General features: G+C 44.2%; 1 protein-coding gene across 1 annotated transcript in view; it reads left to right on the top strand.

The window, feature by feature from the left end:
- Positions 1 to 22,565, top strand: part of UPP2 (uridine phosphorylase 2) — a 162,879-nt gene that overhangs the window by 76,484 nt on the left and 63,830 nt on the right. The window contains exon 5 of the mRNA XM_086956668.1: positions 22,163 to 22,372. Coding sequence (XP_086812794.1) covers positions 22,163 to 22,372 — 210 coding nt within the window. The remainder of the gene's footprint in view (positions 1 to 22,162; positions 22,373 to 22,565) is intronic.

Below are 22,565 nucleotides of genomic sequence, written 5' to 3'. Positions count from 1 at the left end.
TAATAACTGTGTTTATTCATGTATTTTATACCATTCGTTTTGATAACCATCTAGTTTAATCAGCTCGTTGGTCTAATATATGACTGGACCGTTATTTATTGTTTTATTATTCTGTGCTACTGTGTATGTATTTTATCTGCACTTTTATGGTCTGTTGACCGAAATAAAGTTATCAAATGAAAAATGAAATGAGAGAGAAAAATGCTGCTCAGGATTGTATTTGTGCAGGAAGGTGCCCTTTCCTGCCCAAAAAACAATCAATCCTGCCTACAACACAGGCAATTTTGATCTATGGTGCAAGGGATCCTATATTGGTACTAGGTTGCCAAATGGCCTGTAAAGGACAAGAATGCATCTATTTGGATAGATACGGCACATTCCTGCCCTTTCCATGTGATGCTGGGCAGCGCAGCAAGGTGACTTACCACACTTTACTGCGCCACAAGTTTCATAAATATGGCACTGGGTTTGTTTGACGTAAAATGCCCGAACTTAAATAAAAAAATCTATATGCCATATTTATGAAATTTGTGGCACAGGGCAGTGCAGCAAACCGCCTTGCTGTGCTGTCCTCCGTCGCAGGGAAAGGGCATGATTGTGCCGTATTTATCAAATATGGCACATTCCTGTTTCCCCCTGTGCCGGTGCCATTTTGTGCAGTGAGGGGCACCTTCCTGCACAAAAGCAATCCCGAGGGGCTTTTTTCCCCTTTCTATGTGTGCTGCAGAATGCAGAGATTTGTGCTGCGCTGACTTGCTCCAGATTTTTTTAGGGCGTTCAAAGCCACGAAAAGTAGCTTTGTGTGGCTTCATAAATCTTCCCTATAGGTTTGTGTCCAATGTTGCATGATGCAAAGCTCTCCTAAATATGCCCCCTCGTCCTAAGTAGCATGAAAGCACACTTTTTTCCAGCAGACACATCTTAAAGACGAGGCGCTGTGTATGTGTGGACCAGTTGACACTAGACTGCACACTAAATGTAAGGTGCGGTCAGGTGGGAACATGTAATTGAGACAATACACTCTTGTATTTGTTTCTTTCCTTTGGATATGTTTTTTACATTGTCCAGTTATGCATTTTTATTGATTCAATCAAACTTTTATTGAGCACACCGCTACCTCAAATAGAGGTTTCTTGGCTCTATTCGGAGATTACAGAAGAGGACTAGCCAACCAGTAGAGCCTCCCTTGACTAAAGAGACAGATTTTCAGGGTCTACCTGAACTCTTGTTTTGACTCTATCTGGTGCAAATGAGTTGGCAGAGAGTTTTAACATAGCGAGGGACACAGAGCAGACGCTGGTAGATCTCAAAGTCCATTCCTGATGATATGAGCAGAGGCTAACCTTAAGGTATCCTGGGCCCATGTCGTTGATGGCTCGGCAGTCAAAGGTCAGTGCCTTGAATTCTATCCTCTTAGCTACCAGAAGCCAGTGTGCCTGCTCAAGTGTGGGGAAATCGGGTATGCTGGCAACCCCAGCTATAGACTGTTGGTGTAATCCAACTGAGAAGTCACTAGCGCATGGACTATAATCCTGTGGCTGTCCTCTGGCAGTAAATAAAGGAATTTCCTTATGATTCTCAGCTTCCCAAAGCATGCTGATGAGATATGCCGTACTTGAGCCCTAAAAGATAGATCCGTTTCCCACTTGATGCCCAGATTTCATGCTGTCTTCGCCGGGACCGGCGGCAAGCCCAGTACTAGAGGCCACCAGAGGCATGCAGGGGGAAGGGGGAGCATGACTTACAAACAGGACCTCTGTCTTGTCTGTATTTCAATTCGGGCAATTACTGTTCATCCATCTAGAAATGTCCTTCAGGCACTCCTTGAATTTATAATAATACTGTAATTTGTTAAGCGCGACAGCTACCCCCAGCACAGGGGTGTCCCGGCGCGCATTGTTCTTTAAACTAGAACACCCACTGAGTATGCCCCGCATAGAAAACTACTCTCTGCCGCCCCCCCCAACCCCCATGATGTAAGAAGAGTCGAGAGCGGCACCAAGTAGATATTAAAGAGCAGCGGACTTCAAGCAGAGCCCTGAGGCCCTCCACACAATAAGGGTTTTGATGCAGATCTAAATGGTTGGAGAAAGACCTGCTGCTAACAGTCTTTAAGATAGGACCAGATACAGGAGAGTGCCACCCCCAAATGCCCAGCTGATTTAGTCTATCCAACAGGATGGAGTTTGCTACCCTGTCGAATGCTGCTGATAGAAATAACAAGACTAATATGGCTGATGCACCAGCATCAACAGTCCTTCTCACTGATTCACCCACTTCAACCAAAGCTGTCTCAGTGCAATAACCCAAACGAAATCCAGTTTGAGAATCATGAAAGAATTCCGAGCACATAAGGTAAGTGATTTGCCCAGAAACACACAATTGTTTTGGAAGGTGGCATAATCAACACTAGAAACTAGAGGCATATTTACGAACATTTCATACAACACACCAGAGCAGGTGAAGTTGCCATGTAGCAAGTGAAGTTGCGGTGCATGAAAGGGAGAACAGCACCACATATTTTCAAAGATATGCCTCCTTTCTGCTCGCTCCTAGCACTGGTTCATTTGTGGCTGCCTAACCCCAATGCAGATACCCTTGTGTTATGCACAAGAGTGCTCACAGTGTGGTTAGGTTAGTTTTTATGCAGGAAGGAGTACACTCCTGCACAAAAACTATAGTAAGATGCTATTTCCTCTTTGCATGTGTGCTGCAGAAAGGAGCACTTATGAAAAGAGGAAATAACAAGGAGAAATAAAAATATTTTGTCCCGTTACATCCGACTCAGTGAGGTGCACCCTTTTAGCACAAATCCTTGTTTCGAAATCTTTGTAAATATGGGTTTGTGTCAAAATACATGGGGGGGATGCACGGAAACGCCCATTCGCCACCAATGTAAAGCCTGCCTGATGCAAAGTAACAAAAGGCACCACTTTTCACTGTGTTGCATTACTTGTTTTGTTTTTACAGAGTCACGCAAAGCCACGCAAATTGAAATTTGTGTGGCTTTATGAATCATAAAGTTTTGCATCGAGGCTGTGCCATAAAAGTGACACAACCCTGACATAAAATCCTAGTAAATTTCGGCCCTGGTCTCGAGTGGAGTACATCTGCCCCTGAATAGGTATTCCCTGTCCCAAAGTCAATGCCATCCAATACCATGGTCTGCGTTCTCTCTGTGTCTTTCTCTGACCCGAGCCCATGTATAACTTTTATTCCTAATGATCATGTTTCTGTTTCCAAATATTTTCACCTACCTGTGTCAATACATCCATCTTCTGTGTCTGTGCCTAAGTGTCATTGCCCATTGATCCCTGACACATTGTAAATCCCTGTTCCAATAGTTGCCTCCTATTTCCATTGTCTGTGTATCGATGTCCTTTTCAAAAAGCAACAAAAACGAAATATTGATAAAAATATTAATTAATTTTTGTTCGATAGGCAAACTGAAATATTATGGGTACGTGATAGCGCAACTTGAATCAATTGCACTACTAAAGCCTTTGATATGCAAAATAATTGTAAACTCTAATATATTTGATTAATACTTTCTATTTCTCGTATGTTCATCATATCTCTGAGATGTACATGGCAGAGTTGTGCAATACTTGGAATTTAAATCCAAAACGGGTGTCATCGTACAAATGATTTTTCTAGGAGCAACTCCCTTATGCCAAAGTCCTGAACATCCCTCAGCATAGGTCAGGGCTAGGGCTCCTTTAATTTGGTGAACAGAACAGCAGATTTTTCCTTCTAAATATCTGCTGAGCCAATTGGCTCTAGTGAGGAGGTTGACTTTCCTTCCTCTTTGATGGACTCACTAATCGAAGTTGGAGTGATTGTCGAAATCCTTTACTTTCATGTGTGATGTATAATATATTTTCTTATGTCCTTATTACTATTAACTGGGCTCCTTTCAAGGTTAGTAAATATCAATTCTACAATGTTCTCCTGCTGTTTCCATACTGCCAATATCACATCCATAGTATCCGCTTTTTTTACGTTCATCCAAAGTTGCATTGTGGATTGCTTTTGCATCCAGGATTGCTTTCGCATCCAGAATTTCTACTAGTTTGACAGAAGGCACACACTTGACCAAGGCAATGTGCTCTATGGAGCGGAGGCAACTCTCAGCCAAGGACTGATTGGTGGTTCTTATTTCATGCCATAAGTGATGAGGATCGAGCATCTAGTTCTATAAAGATACTGGCTATTCTGTTATTGGGAACCAAAGTGATGCTCTGGCATCTATTAACAGATCAAATTCAATTTTGTATTTTTTTCCAGATTCTCTTTGCTAAATGTCTCTTAACCACCTGGAGCAGTTTCCCTTCTGCCAGCATTGCATGGGGTCTTTTGACCCAACCTGGCATTCTTTCCTTGATCATCTATTCGGATGCTTCTATTACTTATCGGTAATTGCATTACTCTGAGTCCTACTCTTGCTTATTTCCATTACCTACCTCGTGAGTAAACAGCTTCTCCAAGTGAAAACCAAGCTTTTTCCATCCAGAGTCTCATGATTCTTAGCCAATCTTCGAGCGCATGGGCTCCTGCTTTTCCTCTTTATTAAATGAAGACTCTTTGTATGAAACTGTTATATTAGGGACATGTTACCCATGGAGCTTAAGTTCTGCGTTGGATATTATTATTAAAGGAGTACTGATTGGTGGTTCTTATTTCATGCCATAAGTGATGAGGATCGAGCATCTAGTTCTATAAAGATACTGGCTATTCTGTTATTGGGAACCAAAGTGATGCTCTGGCATCTATTAACAGATCAAATTCAATTTTGTATTTTTTTCCAGATTCTCTTTGCTAAATGTCTCTTAACCACCTGGAGCAGTTTCCCTTCTGCCAGCATTGCATGGGGTCTTTTGACCCAACCTGGCATTCTTTCCTTGATCATCTATTCGGATGCTTCTATTACTTATCGGTAATTGCATTACTCTGAGTCCTACTCTTGCTTATTTCCATTACCTACCTCGTGAGTAAACAGCTTCTCCAAGTGAAAACCAAGCTTTTTCCATCCAGAGTCTCATGATTCTTAGCCAATCTTCGAGCGCATGGGCTCCTGCTTTTCCTCTTTATTAAATGAAGACTCTTTGTATGAAACTGTTATATTAGGGACATGTTACCCATGGAGCTTAAGTTCTGCGTTGGATATTATTATTAAAGGAGTACCTTTAACAATCTGCCCTTATGCGCCTATTAGATTGGGGTCTGTTTGGTCTTTAATGTACTTGGTGAGGATCAGACCTGGTAGCTTCAGTTATATGCTGTTCTTAAGATGTCACATTGGGTGTTTGAGTGTCTTATCTCATTTGAGATCACTGCATTGAGGTCTTTGTGGTTCGCAAACAAAGAATATCCGGTACGATACCAGCCGTTCAAGAACCATCAAGGAATCTGGGAGCTTAGAAAGACATTCCTAAATCTTTTGCATTCTGCAAAACTGGTGTTGGGTGTGACTTACAGCTCTGCCAAAGCTACAGCAGTCACTTTACTGGATGCCCCCGATAACGTAGCGATTTGTGGGCTTTGCTGTCTTTCTCCACAAGAGGAAAACACCCAGGTTTTCGTTTTCAAGCTGCTTCTAATTTATTTATTCTTCACATCTGAGTCTTGCACTCTTAAAAGCATTTAGGTTTACCAGTTTTTGTATTTCCAACTTCCCTTCGCTTGTCGGTGACGGAAAAATCTTACATGCCTGCATCCAGATTCTCTTGCCTCACTAAAATCGAGCTGGATAACGTAACCATAGAAGATGTCAGTACTTATAAATATTTGGGTTTTAATTTTGATAAAAGTTAATTTTCATGCACACCAACAGTATATGGTTAAGAAAAATTATGTTCTAATACATTCATTCAGTTCACTTGCAAACAAACTAGATGGCCCCTCTTATCAACCATTGCTCTGTTATCAAAGCACAACTGCTTCCATCTCTAACTTACGCAAGTACAGTGATGCATGGAAAGGACTCCAAAACGGTGGATAGATCACAAATCAAAACATACAAACAGGTATTTTGTCTACCCTGTAATGCTTCTCCCCCTCAAAGAGGTCTGAATTTGGATTGACACAGCAAGAAGTATCATTTCATTAAATCCATGCATAAAATATGAAATAATGAGTCCAGCCCTCTAATCAGTGCTCTATGGGAATCTGTGAATAATGATGTGAATTAAAGTTCATCATCTTTACAACTAACCAATGCTGGTGACTTATGGGACTTTAATTTATCGCATCCTACTTTCTGCTGAGCCATGACTAAAACAGGAAAAATGTATTCACTAGTTGAAGACAAAAGCACATTTATGCAGCGATCCCACGCTTGGATGACAATTCAAACCTACGTTACATTGCAACCAGCAACCTAACCGATCTGGTGTATTTCAAGAAAAAACTATTGGCTATGCACTTAGGTGAACTGCCGTCTTTGTCAGACAGACCAGCATGGTGATATAAAGAACCAAATACGTGCAGACTATGTGATGCTTCAAACAAGGGTTTTGTGCATTTGGTCACCATATGTCCCAAACTGAATAATGTACGCAATACACTTTTAAAGAGCTTATTTAATCAAAGAGGGATCTGTATGTGCAGAAAAGCCATCATGCGAAGTCTGGCCCCTACAGATCCTCAGCTAAACTGCTTACTTTTGAAGTTTTTACAATTTCACGACAAAGCAGTCAAACAGAATTGAATTTGCCTCGCCATAGGAGTACAATACATTGATACGATGTTAAAACAGTAGTAGGATGTTGACATTTGGAGTTGTGGACTTTTATACTGATGTATACGCCACTTTATAACAACGGTGCAGAGTATCCACATTAATGACTGAAGGAATCTTACTATGTTATGTTTTAAATGAGACCACAATATTTTCCTGTATCAAAGCAATATTAGTTCATGTTTTTAAGACCATTGATTATTGTAAAAAGGATTTCTTTTATATGTACACCTAATTTGTATTGTGATGGTTTTTATTAGCTAATAACAATAAACTCATTTCATTTCAAGAATCTCTTGCAAGGTCACTCACTTGCCCATTATAAAATCGGATGCACTATGCCTTGTTTCCTGGTGCAGGGTGCAGCCAAATAGCATTATGTCTTTGACTTTCCTCTAGACAGGAAGCTAAGCAAGTACTGCATAACATGCAGAATCCGCATTAATAGCCCTCTCTCCGTCTCTTAGACCTCTGGCATCAATGGGAGTTCATTGCTTTCAGCTTTTTCATCATCAGTTCATCCTTTAGTTCTACTTAAGTATCAGGTTTCTCACTGGCATGGTTAGACAGTAGTTGTTTCTAGAACTCTTTATCAACCTTAGTCAGGAAATATTTGCACTCACAGATGGTTTGTCTAAGCCAGTCAGTGGAGCAAACCGACACTTTCCCCAAACCTGTTGCCTTCACGTCCGACATCAACATGTCGTAGCAACATAGAACAGGAGGCTCACGGCAGGAGCCCAGGCATAGTAGACTTAAACTACCACGTTTGCACAATTCATGGACAAAGATGGAGTACTTCAGGATCTCTTGTGTTAGGACAGGTTTGCTAATCACTGAGATGCATACATATTGGTGAGATTACAGAAAGTCAAGGAGCACGCTGCTCTTCTGTGACCCACTTGGCAGCCATCTCTACAGTGTGACAAGATTATACACTGAGATGCACATAATTTAATTTTCTGAAATTGAAGTCCTGTGGAAGCCAAAGTTCCTGCTTTTTGAGAAAATTGCTGATTTCAGTTAGCTTATCAAAGACAATCTAGAGAATTGTAGTAGGACCCTATTATTAAATTATTATTTTTATTAAGGTAATTCCGAATAGACAAATGATGATGTAGCTCCTTTCAGCATTAGCAGGCTGAGTGATTATGAAAGGATGTTAGTGAGTATGAATTGAAGATGGTCCTCGGTTTGGTGGCTAGAAGATGGGGTGCAAGGGAGCTCACTTGCCACAGTGTAATATTGTTTGAAACAGTTTCTCTTTCTTTCCCTCTGCTTCAGTGGCCAAATGCAAAATTATTAGCCTCCCTCTGCAGAATGTGGTGAGGGTAACCCTGAGTCTTCCATATCTCACAGATATTCATTGGCCTTGGGTTGATTGGTGGCATATGGAGGGTTGGTCCTCCCTTTGTTCCATGATCTGATGGCGTCTCTGGGACCACCCCTGCTCTGATTCCAATAATGATGAGGACCAGTCTGCTGGTGTGGGGTCTGGTCTTCCATAAAAGTTGCTCACTAACATTTGTTGGGAAATGTATGGGTTTCAGAGGATCACTCTGGGCCAGGCCATGAATTTAACTCACATTGGTGATGGATGTAGTAGTAAGGAGGAAGAGCTGGATGAGTGCAAGTGGATAAGGGAGGCAAGAATTGTAAACAAATTTACAGGAGCAGTTATCAAGCAGATGAAGACAAACTCAACACAATTCCGGGAGTCTACAACTAAAAATGCATTACTTGAATGTTAAAAGACAAAATATTAGAAGAAATCTGGGTTCAGTGAGGAAGCGCATACAGCATATTCTACATGAGACCGGATCATGTAAATTGGAGAATACCTCACTAAACTCAAGTGGATATAATCTGTATTGCAATCTCTGACGGGCAGCTCACAGAGGGTTACTAATTTGTTTTGGGCTAACTTGGAAATATACCTAATTTGGCCAGAGAATACTACTTTGATAACTGTTATATAGACATTACTTTCAGCTCAGCTAATCACTGTTGTACACAATATTTATTTACGCAACTTTTATAGCGCAACAAATACCCGGAGGTGTCTCGGCGCTGTAGAGCAACTGGAGTCTATCATCAAATCATCCTCTTACTGATTAAACAGCCAAGTTTTCAAGAGCCTGCGGAAGCTCATCAGATTCGGGGCGGTTTTGATGGCTAGTGGCAAGAGGTTCCAAAGTTTTGGAGTGGCCACAAGAAAGCGCCTGTCTCCCCAGGTGACCGATCTTGTGCGTGGCACCGGGAGGAGACTGTTATTGGCCGATCTTAATTGCCTCCTAGGAGTATACAGCTGGAAAGCTTCAACCAGGAACCTAGGTCCAGTGCCATGTACAGCCTTATAAGCAATACAGAGGGCCTTAAACTTGACGCGGCTCTCCACTCTCAGCCAATGAAGCTGACGAATACCAAGAGTGGTAGATTTGCGACGAGGGATGTTGAGAAGAATCCTAGCAGCCGCATTCTGAATAGATTGCAGCTTCGTTGTGACACGCTTCTGGGTGTGAAGGAAAAGTGCATTCCCATAATCCATCCTGGAGAAGACTAGGGTAGAGACCAGAGTCTTCCCAGCTGACGGCGGGAGATAAGGCAGCAGCTTCTTGATTTTTTTCAGAATGAAAAAAAACGACGACACCACCTTGTTGGTGTGGATGTCGAAAACCAACTTGTTATCGAAGATCACTCCCAGGTTTCTGGTTTTTTCTACTGGGACAGGTGGAGGGCCAAGCTTTTCTGGCCACCAACCAAAAGACCATTCAGGGGAGAGTCTTCCAAAGGTCATGATCTCGGTCTTATCCGAATTGAGGCGAAGGCAGTTCAGAGCCATCCAGCTACTGACCTCAAGCATAGCTTTCTGAAAGTTGGCTGCTACGGTGAGACCATCCTTGTGGATACCCAGCACCAGCTGGGTATCGTCTGCATACGATGTAAGCTGTATCCCATAGGCCTTTATTATCCTCGCCAAGTCCGCTACGTAGATATTAAAAAGCATAGGACTTAGCGAGGAGCCTTGTGGGACTCCACAAGGGAGTGCAGAGATAGGGGAATAGAAATCTCCCAACTTTACTGTCTGGGTACGGTTTGCCAGGAACGATGAGATAAGATCCTTGGCGCAACCGTTAATCCCCAAAGCAGTGACACGGTCGACTAAGGTGGCATGGTCGACCGTGTCGAAAGCTGCTGACAGATCCAGAAGGATAAGAACAGCCGCCCCTCCCTGGTCCATGATCACCCTGATCTCGTCAGAGGCCTTTATCAAGGCAGTCTCTGTTCCATGCCCTTTCCTAAATCCAAACTGCGTATCGTCGAGAAGCTGGTGAGTCTCGACGAACTCTGAGAGCTGTCTATTCATCAGGTATTCGCATACTTTGGCAGGAAAGGGCAGGCACGCGATCGGTCTGTAGCTTGCAACAGCTGTGGGATCTAAGGAAGGTTTTTTCAGGAGGGGTTTTATGACAGCGTTCTTCCATATACTTGGAAATTGGCCTGTCGAAAATGCAATATTGCAGATCTCCATGAGAGGGCGGGAAATCACTTCTGTGAGTTTTAACATCACGGTTGGGGGACAAGGATCCAGTGGGGAGCCCGATTTGATGGTAGAGACAATTTTAATCACATCCTCATGTGACGCGGGTAGAAAGCATGGAAAATGGTCATGGTTGTGGTGAGACAATGCTTCTTTCCCGCTACCACCTCTACATTCAGTTCTAGAGTTATCTTCAAAGGAAGCATATATATCTGCAACCTTTGTGATAAAGAAGGCTGCTAATTCGTTACAAAAAGCCTGTGAGGGCTCCACTTCAGGCCCAGCAGGGGGGGTAGACAAGCTGGTGACAACAGAGAAGAGTTCTCTGGCTGAATTAGCAGCGGTCTTAATTTGTGCCAAGAAAAATTCAGTTTTTCGGGCCAAGATTGCCTTTTTATAAATCTGAAGGGCATCTTTATAAGTTTGTCTGGCTATAGGGCAATAGACCTTCCTCCAGCGCCTTTCTAGATTTCTGCAGTGTTGGCGATGTAGTCGAAGATCTTCATTGTACCAGGGGGCCGAGGGGGATACTCTGTTGGGCTTCGTGATTTTCTCTGGGGCCACTAGGTCAGCGGCACTTCGGATCCAGTCCTGAAAAGTTGAGGCCGATAGTGCCGGAGTATTTCCACCCTGAGGACGGGAGGAAGCCAGGAAATGTAGCATCTGAGGCATATCTGCAGTTTTCCAGGCACGAGTGCCCGTTCTGGTTCCAGGCCTGGAGACTAAAGGGGCAACAGGTCGTATGTCTATTTGAAAGATAATGGCCCTGTGGTCAGACCAAGTAATTGGGATGATGTCTAATACAGATATGCCAGGGTCATTCGTGAACAGACCATCAAGGGAGTGTCCAGCTTGATGCGTAATGCCCTTGACTAGTTGGTGCAACCCTAAGTTGGAAAAATCAGCTGTAAGTTGGGCAGTGTCGGAGTTGTCCTGCTCTTCCAAGTGAAAATTAAAATCTCCCAATATAGTGTATGTATCAGAACATATAATATTGTCACTTAGGTCAGAAAGGGAGGAAAGAAAAGAATTACGGGGGCCAGGGGGACGATAAAGTATGACACCCTTAAGTGCCTGCTTGGGGGTAATGCTAATAGCAAAAGCGGCTGATTCACAGTTAGCCGAATTTATAGGATCAAGTGTGGTACGATATTTATCCTTAAAGATAATAGCAAGGCCGCCACCTCTTCCTACAGGCCTATCGTGTCTAACAACACTGTACCCAACCGGAGTAGCATTACAGAAATCCGGACCAGACCCGGCATCTGCCCAGGTCTCAGTGGCAAACAGTAGATCCAGATCATGAGTGACAATAAATTCATTGATATAAAAGCTATGACATGGAAGTGAGCGCGTATTAATGAGCGCAGCTCGACATCCATGCGAAGCTCTGTTCACTACAACATTGGGCCTGCCCTCCTGTAGCCCAGAATGGGCAGGAATACTGGATTGGGGAAGAAGATATCCACAGCCTGGACACACAAATAATCGAGTGACCGTCGCATCTTTCAGGGGGGCAATAGTACAGGTCGGACTGATCTTACCAACATTCAACTCTTTTAAGTGCCGGGAAGAGTACATCAGTCGGGGGGCAGGGGTTATGGCCCTGGGCCGTGTCCGGCCGCGGACGGGCGCAGACGGGCTTGGCTTTGGCGCGGCTTCGGCGCGCGCCCGCCGAATATCATCGGATATCGGCGCAATACACCCTGTGACATCTAACCCTCTAGGATTTAGGGAGCTGTCTATGTATTTAAATTATTTCTCCCAATGGTGAGTTTAATGTTGCATTAACATTACTCGATTGTGAGTTTTATCAGATTATTGAGAGGTGGATTCAATCTCCAACATAGGCCAGGGCCAGATTCCACCTTCTATTGAAATACTTTTCTTTAATTGATGGATGGCATCAAATAGGGCAAAATACATGTCCTAAACTAGAAAGCATGAAAATAGAACTGGTATAGTAAATATGATAGAGTACATTCAGGTTGAAATTCTTGACCCTGTGTTCTCAGATTATTCACCTTTAGTAATGCAGGATAAATGGGGCAAACCTACTTTGGATTTCAGCATTTGTTGCTTACTTTAGGAACTTTTTATGATTTGATGACTTGATGTACAAAAGAGTATTTTTCCATGAACTTAAACATGATGGGGATAAATACTTTCTGGTATTTTTGTAAGTCAACAATGAGAAACTTAATAATACATCCATAGAAAGACAGAACGCACCAGAGAGTGGCCTTGGTTCCACGGAGGCAGTGGCGTGGTCATCAGATTATGCACCAGCAGACAAGAAGGTGGCATGTATGTGTACAGGAAGGATTGCCCATCTTCTTTGTCCAGGACTGTGGAAGGGTGTTGATGTGCTTGTGGCTACTGTAACCCTAAAGGTTAGATAGTCAAAATATATAAGAGAAATCTACAGTTAAAAAACCAAGGCTGGGATTACTGTCCTACAAAGCAGACTGAAGGAATTCAAAAACCAGATATTGAATTTGCATGCCCTTGGGATACTGTAGTGTTGGCTTTCTAGTTGTTTTACCTATGTCATCAAATGGAATGTTACCATACAGGATGACTGTTTAGAATGTTATGCTCTGATGCTAGAGTCAGTTGGGAGATGAGGATTGAGCTGACTGGTGACAGCTCCTGGTGGGGATTTACCTTAGAAATACTTTTACTATCTTGAACCACCACCTCATGTCAACTAAATAATAAATACATCTTTCTACAGGAACCTACGTGACCTGATCTTCTTTTACATTACTACAGATACCCAAAGAGAAGGTGTAAATGTACTGAATTTATTCCAGCAGCCATACAAGCAGAAATGAGGATAGCAATAGTTCATCTGTAGAGTACCAAAGTGCCAGGTCAATTTGTACCGCTGTTTCCCATTTGGGATCAGCTTTTAACTCGTATTTAAACAGTAGTGGCCTCCACAACATCCTTCTACAGTTACATACATGTTTTTTCCCCCCAAACAAGATAAAGATCGTCCGAGCACTATGCTTAAAGCAGACTTGAAATATTTCTGGTTTTGTTTTTTTCTTTTTTTTTTTTTACATTTGACTTGCTAAAGAGGTGCATATGCTAGTACTCTCAAATAAAGGCAATGTTATCACTGGATTCAATTATCATTAAATACACAGATCTTTATAGAAAAAATAGATGCATCTAAGTGCAGAGACCTCCATCAGAAATTATACTACTCCACACAGTTAAGGTTTTCCACATGGTGAATTGTGGTTTCTGGGTCGGAGGAGCAGAGACAAAATGAGACGCCACCCTAATACATATGCTCTTGCAAGGTACCCATAATAATTCAATTTCTGAAGTGATCAGAAACAGTTAATCAGTGGGAATGATCGATGTTCAGTGAGGTTCTAGACAAAGGCTTCTAACATGACCAATTGTATTTCTCTTGATATGACATATTATGCAACTTTATGTAAATATAATGCATCAATTCTATATCTGCACAGGTGGAAAGGCAGAATAATGCATTTATGCTTCTGGTTATGAAAAGAATATTTGGCCATGTTTGACTCAAATTAAAATTTATCTTAAACTCAATATCTGGGCAGACTAACACTCTCCTGTTAGAGTAGGAAACCCATTATCCAATACTCCTATAAGCACCACAAAGACTGCACTTACCTAAAGGATATCATAACTATACTTCATGAACTCTTTTATCGCAGAATGTGGTCTCTTAATTGAAAGCATGGCAGAATCTCCCTCTCACCATAGTTAGACAAATGAATGTACTTACTGATGGTGGTTCTCCCTTAAATTATGAGCTTTTGTAACTCAGTGGAGGTGGGGCACGGACGGAGGAAACCATGGCTGGCAGAGGCCCGAAACACACTTCGACACAAGCCAAGCTTGACAATTTTGCATATGACAAACTCAATCCCCCTCCCCCCCCCCCACACCCCCCATGCGGAGCCTCGCACGTCCACGGGGAATTCATCGTAAGGTGAGGGGTCTAAGAAGATAACGCTTGAAGACTTAATGCGAGCACTGGCGCAGGTCCAAGCAACAGTGGGTTCTACGGCAACGGAGGTCACCCTACTGCAAGCAGACTTTCACAAAATGATTGATAAAGTGAAACCGGTCGAAGTGGTCACGAAATCCGTGTGGAGGCCGAAAACAAATTGCTCAAGGAGAAGCTGGACGATCAGGAGGGGCGTTCGAGAAGGAATAACGTCCTAATCCTTGGGGTTCCAGAATCGGAAGGTACATGCGCAATGGACCTCTATGTAGAGGAGCTGATAAAGACGAAATTACAGCCCAAGGGGCTATCACACTTCTTCTCAGTGGAGAGGGTGCACAGAGTCCCCGGTGGGAAGCCAAAACCAGGGGCACCCCCGAGACCAATACTGGCGAGACTCTTTAACTTCCGGGACCGAGATGCCATTTTGCAGGCGGCGAGGGTGTCCCCATCAATCCAGATCCAAAACTCGGCGGTGGCCTTCTTCTCGGACTACACAGCTGAGGTATCTCACCGGAGGAGGACTTTCCTAGAGGTTAAAAAAGAGTTGCGGGCAAAAGAACTATCCTATTTAATGCTTTTTCCGGCTCGCCTAAGAGTGGTCGCAGATAATAAGGTTTGGTTCTTCGACACGCCGGAGGTGGCCCGCGACTGGCTGGAAGGTTGGAGACAAGTGGGGCAGCCCCGCCGCACGCACTGGTCCAACCGGGGCCACCGAGAGGGCAGCCAAACAGGATCACGGACGTCGGGCACAGATGGAGCAGACTGGTCACCAACGCAGCAACACATTGGAGCAGATGGGGGTGTGGATACACCGTACAATCCTAAGTGCTCATCGATAAGACCTTTAATGGTTGGTTGCGCCTGGACACGGGCCTAGGGGTCTCCGAAGAGGCATGGGGGCCCCGGCTCCGGGGGACACCCTACCCCAGCAAGCAAGTACACTGTTTATGGGTTGGGTAAAGCACTCTGCTAAGTTGGGGGGGGGCGGGCGGTTGGATGTCCGTCGAGCAGGGAGGCAGGGGGGCAGGTGGGGGACAGGTTTGTTGTTACTTCAGTTCTATAAGTACAGGCAAGACACAATGCGAGGCACACACACTGCTCAGGTTCCTGGGACAAACAACACACTCCGGTTACGAGACTCAATTGGCATAGATATGGATACAAGGGCAAATATGCACGACTCCCAATCTACTACATCTGAGTGGGGACACTGAGGACACAGATCGCACCTCTCTGAATTATGACATGGAATGTGTGAGGGCTGGGTGACAAGATCAAGCGAGGATTGGTAATGCATGCAGTGAAGAGGCAGGGACCAGCCTTAGTACTTCTACAGGAAACTCACCTCACCGGGGGGGCTTCTAAAGCGCTAGACAGAAGGGGATACTCTATGGTGGTGCACGCTGACTTTACGTCTAGTTCCAGGAGTACAGGTATTCTGGTCAGGAAATAGTCACCGTTCATAATACTGAGCACTGAGATCGACGATCTGGGATGTTTTGCGGCGATTCAGGGACAGTGGGAGAGGAGACTTCTGAATGTTGTCTTGGTATACATCCCCCCGGCACTCCACTCAGTTACACTACCAGCACTGGGCGACTTTCTCCTGACCCTACCTGAGGGTGATATCGTGGTCGGAGGGGACTTCAACGCGACAGTAGACACCTTAGTAGACAGGTTCCCAGTGGTGACCCAGGCTCAAGGTCCTTCCCGCTTCCAAACATTCCTAAACGCCCTGGGATTGGTGGATATATGGAGACACACTCATCCCAATGCGAGACAATACACATACCATTCCACGGTACATAATAGTTTGTCTAGGATAGACCTTCCTGGCGTTGGGAAACTGTATGTAGATAGTATTGAAATCCAACCTAGGGGGATATCAGATCACTCCCCAGTTGTACTGACCTTATCCACCCAGGAGAAATCACGTAGAAGGATCTTTCCCATACAAGTATCATATCTCAAGGTTCCCAAAGTTAGAAAGGTGCTCAGGAAAACGATTACACACTGCTTTGTTGAAAATACTACTTTGGTACAGTCCCCCGCGGTTCTATGGGAGGCGTACAAGACAGTATTACGGGGACAGGCTATAGCATCCATTACGGGATATAAGCGCGAAAGGCTACTAGAATTGTCCAAGCTTGAACTGGCACTACACAATGCAAACGTGGCCCACACGGCAGACCCGACGCCGGACACTTCTCACACCTTACTCCTACGTCAACAGCAACATAGGGAACACTTACGACATCAAACGACTGAACACATTAACACGACTACACATAGGATCTACGACTTAGGGGAAAAGGCAGGGAAAATGTTGGCATGGTTGGACAAGAGAAGGGGAGGCAATAAGGGGATACAACAAGTGCACGATAAGGAGGGGAAAGCGCAAACGAGTCCAGAAGAGATAGTGAAGGCCCTGGCAGTACATTTTGAAGGCGTATATACCCCAGATAGTGCGGTGTCGGTGGACATGGCGCGAGCTACACTTAGTCATATAGTCACACAGACACTGGCTCCGGAGGCAGTTGAGGAACTGGAGGCAGACATTACTACGGAGGAAATACAAAAGGCCATACACGCGGGGAGGTTGGGGAAAGCACCGGGACCAAACGGTATCCCGATTGAATGGTACCAAGCTATGTCGGAACAACTCAGTGGGCTCTCATTGGCTATGTACACTGAAAGCCTGGCTACGACTGCCTTCCGTTGGATCAATGGACCGCCACTATAGTGGCAAGCCCTAAGCCCGGGAAACCACCGGCGGAATGTACATCGTACCGCCCCATATCCCTTCTAAATGCGGAAGTTAAAATATTGGCAAAACTCCTAGCTAGCTGGCTGATCTCCCACCTCCCACACCTGATTCACCCGGACCAGTCGGGCTTTATGCCCCACAGAAACACCGCTCTCAATCTGAGACGGGTGCATGGGGTACTGGCTAAGGTACAGTCGCTTTCGGAGCCGGGGATTGTATTGGCTCTTGACACGAAAATGGCCTTCGATATGGTGGAGTGGCAATACCTTTTCGAGGTCCTGTCGCACATGGGGTTTGGCCCTAACTTCATTGCTTGGGTTCGGTTGCTATACACTAATCCCATGGCACAGGTTGTGGCGAATGGCCACATTTCACGTACATTCCCCTTAGCACGAGGCACCTGGCAGGGATGCCCCCTATCACCGCTGCTCTTCGCAATAGCGTTGGAACCCCTGGCAACACTGATACGCTCGACCCCACTGTTGAAAGGGATTACCTGGGAAGAGGGGTGGGAGGATCGTCTCACTCTACGCGGACGACCTGCTCGTATATCTCACTGACCCGATCATAGTATACCGGCACTTCTGGCGCTGTGTGACGAGCATGGGAAAACATCTGGATGCACCCTAAAGTGGGCGAAGTCTGAGATGTATGTTCTGCAGGGACCGGCTCCGATTCTTGACGACTGCCCCTTTAGAAAAGCGGGGTCATCCTTTAAGTATCTGGGCATCCATGTCACCAAAGACCCAATGGAATTCTTTGACAAAAATTTGAAACCACAGTTGGAACGGTTGAAACACGACGTAAAATATTGGGCTACACTACCATTGACGCTACTGGGTAGAGCGGCGCTCTACAAAATGATGTCGTTGCCGCGATTTCTACATGCCCTAGACAACACACCATACCCGGTGCTACCCGGATATTTCAGGCGGGTGTCGGCGCTGGTATCCGGCCTCCTGTGAAGCAACCGCCCGGCACGTATAGCGCAGGATAAAATGAACAGGGGTAGGTACGATGGGGGGATTGCACAGCCAAATCTGCAATTGTACTACTTGGCGGCTCAATTGAAACCCATTAAACAGTGGATACACGCACCCCAGGAAGACCTGTCTTACAAGGCTGACAGGGCACAGCTAGGTACTAATAGCATGTTAGCAACGCTTTATGATAAACGCCTCATGAATAACTTGATGGGACCCACGAAACGTACTACCACACTGTGATACACAGCACAGGCAAAACTGGGATGGAAGGGGCGAATTACTAAGCTTACCCCACTGTGGGACACCAGAACCCTGGGGAACCTGAGACACTGTAAGGGCTTTACACACTGGGACAACATTGGCATTTCAACAGTGGGAGACATGTGGGACAAGGGCACGGTAGTCCCTTTCACTCAGCTGTGACAGCAATATGAGTTAGGACTGACGGAATCGTTTAGATATGTGCAGATTCGGCACGCACTGCTTGCTGCCATTCCGCCAGAATCGGAGGTCCCAGAGGCATCTCCTCTTGAGGATCGCCTCCTCACAGATTACATGCAAGAGAGGGCTACATCACTCACCTATTGTAAATTGCTCAACAACCTACCAGACCCCACATTAAAATTGAGCGATAAATGGGTGGCGGAATTAGGAGAGATGGACGACTCTAAATGGAATGAAGCATTGGCATCACCAAGAGAGGTGGGCATATCGGCTAAATTCCGGCTCGTGCAGCTCAAGATATTGCACAGGGTGTATTACACAAGAAAGACACTACACTTAAAACAGCAGTGGGCACAACATCCCTACTGTTTGCGTGGATGTGGGGAGGAAGGAACGCTTTTCCATACTATATGGGAATGCCCACGCATCCTGGAGTATTGGAGGCAGATAATGTGCACCATATCTCAAGCAATGGGGTTGTCCCTAGTCCCTGAGCCACGTAGATGCCTTTTAAATATTTGGGAACCGAACTATCTTACCAGACAAGGCCAACAGTGGTCCACGATAGGTATGATGATAGCGAAACGTGATAAAGCACAAAAGTGGGGTGCGGTAGAGACCCCCACACTGACACAATGGTGTCGAACATGGATAGGGTGATGATTACGGAGAGGGCAGTCTACACAGCCAGGGCCTGCCCACGTAAATGGAACAAGATATGGACCCCATGGAATGTATTTAGGGGGGAGATTTGCGAACCCCTGCAGGAGGACGAGCAAACAACATCAGACGAAGAAGAAGAGTAGGAGTTGAGGGAGAGGGGTGTGCAGGCATAGTGATCCTTGGGTTCCGTGACGGTACGCAATACAGAAGGAGAGGGAGTAGTGGACTGGTTAGTCCGAGCCAATACAATACATACTCTGAGTCACACACCCGAAGGGGAGAAATACGTTGAAAGAGCCTCAGGTGGAGATCTTTCTTCACCCACAGATTGTAAATGTCACATACAGGACGGGGTAGGGTTGTGCTCTTATTAAAATTGTCTGCCTTACGGTTTGTGTGTTTGTTAGTTGGACATTCAAGTTAGAAAGTTGCTATAAAACAGATAACCCGGACCTACAATTATAAGGTGTGAACATGCGAGTTATGTACAACATTTGATAGATCGCGCGGCCGGACTCCTGAGTTGTCGGCAAATGGTCTGTTATTTAGACAATCTTGAAATACACTTGATCATGCTGCAGCCGGCCCCTGGGGTTGTAGGCTATATGCTGTGTAAAATTTGAATTGTACAATAAAGGTCTTTAAAAAAATAAAATAAAAAAAAGTGGCTTTGAAAGAAGTCCTTCTTCTGAGAAAGTTGCAAAGTTCGATCTGGTTGGTTAGTTCACCCCTTTCAGCCCTTCAGCTGACTTTCATATGAGACATTCAAGGTATCTGAGTGAAGGCAGATATTGTGAGAATTAACACACAATACACTGAATTCCAATAGAATAATAAGTTTAGTCAAAGCTACTAATAGTCGTGACTAACTGGAGGCTAATATGGCAGCACGTCTTGGAAGCTCAAGGTGATAGCCAAGATTTTCCAGCCACAAGCGATCCCTCAACGTGCCAACAATGCAGGGGCCACAAGGTCAAGCAGGAATAATGAATAGAGTGGTGGTAGTGGGGAGGTAGCATGGAGTATTATCAGCACACCAAATTAGTTGGAATCCAAGCAGAGAGAGACAACCTTAACTGTAGGGACCATCAAAGCCTTCAAAACTAAAAACAAAGTACAGCATCAAAGACTGTGTTATGATGTTGAACATGAAGTAAGAGCATCTGGGCAACCTATGCAGAGAGCCCAAGATACGGGTATTGGGGACCCTGTCTTGAATTCCAGTAGAAACCCTGCAAGACCAATGGTATGCTGTACTCCGTGACCTGCTAGGATAGGATACAGAGAGCATCCAGCAGGTGGTGGTTAGCAACACCAGACTACAGAAAAGATCTGGGAGAAACAAGACATGAAAAGGTGGTACTGTTTTGGTTATGCAGACTACAGACTAGAGGGGTAAAGTCCTACGAGCTGCAGTTCAGAGGGCCAAAGATTTTACAGTTGGCTTCACTGAGAGGCTAAGTGGACTTTGAGGGCAAGCAATTTGTGTTCTTACAGATGTATTCTCGCAAGGCTTTGGTGGATAGACTGCCCAAAGAAACCCCAGAGCAATACCTTGCACCACCTTGGATCCGGACAGCTATATCAAGGTGATTTTTTTCCCACATACGCCGATGGCTTTCTTCTGTGAGGATAACTGGTGCAAGAGGGAAACCTTAGAATCTTGTAATAGAAGCCAGTTCCCATTGTATATCTTCTTGTCCACACTTTCCACTTGTTCATTAGGTCTTCTGTTTTAGTATCAGAGTTACCATGTAGAGCCTGGTCTAAAATAAACCTGCACAAGCTGCGTCAATATTTTATTGTTTCATTATAATTATTAAGAGAAACTGTGGGAGTTGTTATCCCGGTTTCTTGGTGTGATCTCAATAAAAAAATATTTAAATCAAAAGCTACTTGTAGCACCCAGAAGATGAACTATTTGGCAATAAGCACTGCTGGAACTTTGAATCTTACTTTTCAGCAATGCTTCCTTCCACCCTTTGACAAATACCCAATTGTTATTGTATGTGCTAGCGCCTGTTCGAAGGTAAAATTGGAATCTGAAAGTATTTATAATCTACACATCCCAGTTCCTACACATGGTGCAGAAGTGAAGGATTCAGTGATTAAAGCGATCTAGTACCGAAGAACCTCCCTGTAGCTGCCCAATTTATTTAGCTGGTGCCGGTGACTGTAGGAGGCCCCCTGCAAGGTTTGGTGAGGGGCCCATTGTAATACCCATACCCTCGACATGAAGGTGAGGAGCTCCCATTTAACGTATAGAAGACTGGAGACCCTCTCCTCCCTCCCCCACTGCACCGCAGGGGCTGCGACTGTGTCCGTTATGCCCAACGAGAGTGGATGTAATAATGGAAGAGGCATGCCAGAGGTTTATATTGACTTTTTTTGTGCTTTAACATTCATGATGTATACATGTTAACTATAGGTTACAATGTATTTAGTAAATGTGTGCTTTTAATAACTGCAATATTATTTACTTGAATTGCTAAAAGAGCAGCAATTGGCTTAGCAAAGTGGGTAATGGCGATCAAAGAAATCCGATATATTTTATATAACCGTGATAAACTTGAATTGCCTAAAAGAGCCATTTTTGGCTTAGTAAAGTAAGTAATGGCGATCAGTAAAATCAGATATATAATAATTTATATTTCTCAATTCACGGTGTTACTTGAAATTATAAGCGTGACAAAAAACACCAAAGGTCAACTTTAAGAGCAGTTTGAAAGAATTTACACTGGGTTTGTAGAAACTATTGTACAATAAACATAACAGTTGCATTTGAAAAATCTAATTATACATTTAGGTATCTTATATTTTTTGTATTGCTTTGGTCATTCTTGTTACCTTCATGCTTAATAATTGATTTATATAAAATCGTAATATGGCCCATACTTGATTTTGGGTTGTCTTGCCAGATTTAGCTTTAATGTATATAGATCTTTAAATTTTAGTGCTACAATAATAACGTTCTTCAGCATATTTATATGAGTCTCTAAGCTTATTGACAATCTTTTAGGTGTGCGACCTGGCACTGTTATCATCACAGATACTGCTGTTGATGCCTTCTTCAGGCCTCAGTTTGAGCTAACAGTTCTGGACAAAGTGGTGATCCGCGGCACGGAACTGGATAAGGAACTCATTCAAGAACTTCTGCAGTGCAGCCAGGAGATCTCACAATTCAACACAATCGTTGGGCACACCATGTGCACCTATGATTTTTATGAAGGTAAATACATTATAATAAGCATTATATTCATTTCATTTAATCTTATTGGAGGATACATGACTGAAATATAATCTAGATTTTCTCTATCTAGGGCTAATTATTAAAGAACACAAAGTTGGCTCGAACCACAGATGTAATGCCTGTTTGCCACTAATCCACAACGCTACTCTGCAACAAAAACTTAAATCTGTGA

Source organism: Lissotriton vulgaris, chromosome 2_1 (genome assembly GCF_964263255.1).
Source record: "Lissotriton vulgaris chromosome 2_1, aLisVul1.2, whole genome shotgun sequence".
NCBI classification, from domain to species: Eukaryota; Metazoa; Chordata; class Amphibia; order Caudata; family Salamandridae; genus Lissotriton; species Lissotriton vulgaris.
Note: the sequence above shows the minus strand (reverse complement) of the source record. Positions and strands in the feature narration are given on the sequence as shown.